The following is a 1,765-nucleotide window of genomic DNA, read 5'->3' as shown; positions in this document are numbered from 1 at the left end:
ACAGAGGCCGGACCTCTTGCCGTTACCTGTGCAAGTGTTTGAGATGGTAAGTGCTGAAAGCAGTTTTTTCCCCTTTTTAAGAAGAGTTTTTGTTAATACACCTTTTTTTCTAGGTGATTAGGGTCACTCTAGCCCAAAGGCCCAGTGTCCAATATTTTGGACATTAGTCCTAGAGCCTAAAATGTGAACCTTTTGTAGTCATAAAGACCGAGTGTCCAAAATTTTGGACATTGAGATTGGGCCTAAAAACCTACACGACCTAATTCTCATACGTATAACACGCATTTCCCTAATTTCCCCTTATGTTTTCAGGTACACTTGGGCACTTATCAGAGGTCTCTCGTATCCAAATACTCGAGACTTAGCTGTATTCTACAACTAGACACTGCACTTGCTCAACAAGGACATAGAGAGGTAAGTTATCATTAACATTTTTTGTCAGGGAGAGAATGACTTTTCTTTTAAGATGTTTTGACAGAGGGAACTGTAACTGCTAGGGTCTTATCGTCCCGAAATCGAAAAGAGAAGAAAGGAAGGATAGGAGAAAGGCAGCCTTTCCGATGTATGAACATTATCCGTTCAGGATAAAATCCACCTGGGGCAGGCATCGAACCGGCGGCCTGGCGCAAACAAGGCAGACGCGCTACCAACTAACCTAACTAAGGCTGACTGAAAAACAAGCTCTTTGAAATTAAATGTACCCAGATACCTTAAATGGTTACCAAAGTTTAATGAAGTAACGTTTGGTGTACTTCCACTCGGGTGGGTCCCCAGGTCCCACGCCCTGGGTATGAAATTAAATGTACCCAGATACCTTAAATGGTTACCAAAGTTTAATGAAGTAACGTTTGGTGTACTTCCACTCGGGTGGGTCCCCAGTACTCCCCAGGTCCCACACCCTGGGTGGGAAACGTACACCAAAATTTTCTTACTTAATATGTATAAATTTTACCTATGAAATATAATATAAGACCTAGTCCAGACTGCGGGAGTAAAGGGACTTTTCAGTCTCATTCTGGCAAGATAAACAAGGTATATTCTGTTCTATTCTAACGAATCTCTCTTCCTTCGCAGGCATTCAGTAACACGGAAGTGAGTCTCGCAAAAGAGCGGCTCTCTCGTCTCGAGACTCTCCAATCTCGTCTTAACACAACATGGAAACAGACAAGATGGCTACTGGACGTCCTGTCCTTCGCTCGAGACCGGCTAAGTTCCCAGTGTCCCCCTAGTGTTAAATATCTGCTATCCCTATGTAACTCTAGCACGGAAACTAGCTCCTCCTCTTGTGTAAGTATGATTAGCGGGCTGCCCGTACTTCGCCACAGAATCATAGATTCGTAGAAGCTTAACCAATCCTTTGGGGCAGTTGCCCTACACCTAGGCTGGGTTGCCCGTGCTTCGCCAATAATTGATCATAACTCGAAATCGGTTTAGATTTCGTCAGAATTCTCTCTCATTGCACTTAAGGTGTATAAATTTCGAGTCCGCCACGTTTGCCTGGGGTCCTCGCGCCGGATGGTCCTGGACCGGTCCCTTGGGGACTGGAACTTGCAGAAAGCCCAGACCTCCGATTCCTTGACTTTAGTAGGTTTCTCCGTTCCAGTCACACTTTGTCTCGAAATTATACAACCTTAACCTATAATTTCTTTTTATACCTGGATTTCGGGGTTTCCATCTTTGTCTTGTGTGATGTACTGCAGGTGGCACCTTCCAGTCTTTCTACATAAGGTTTCAAAAGCGCGGTTTTGTGACATCCATTTTAAAG

The 1,765-nt window shown here is 44.2% G+C and overlaps 1 protein-coding gene across 1 annotated transcript in view; it reads left to right on the top strand.

Annotated features, from left to right (window-relative positions):
* The first annotated feature begins 7 nt into the window (after positions 1-7).
* The window catches only part of LOC103520465, a 3,143-nt gene continuing 1,385 nt past the window's right edge, over positions 8-1,765 (top strand). The window contains exons 1-3 of the mRNA XM_017448529.2: positions 8-46; positions 313-414; positions 1,075-1,287. Coding sequence (XP_017304018.1) covers positions 44-46; positions 313-414; positions 1,075-1,287 — 318 coding nt within the window. The 5' untranslated portion in view covers positions 8-43. The remainder of the gene's footprint in view (positions 47-312; positions 415-1,074; positions 1,288-1,765) is intronic.

Source organism: Diaphorina citri, unplaced genomic scaffold (assembly GCF_000475195.1).
Source record: "Diaphorina citri unplaced genomic scaffold, Diaci psyllid genome assembly version 1.1 scaffold3654, whole genome shotgun sequence".
NCBI lineage: Eukaryota > Metazoa > Arthropoda > Insecta > Hemiptera > Psyllidae > Diaphorina > Diaphorina citri.
This window is presented reverse-complemented; position numbering and strand designations above follow the sequence as displayed.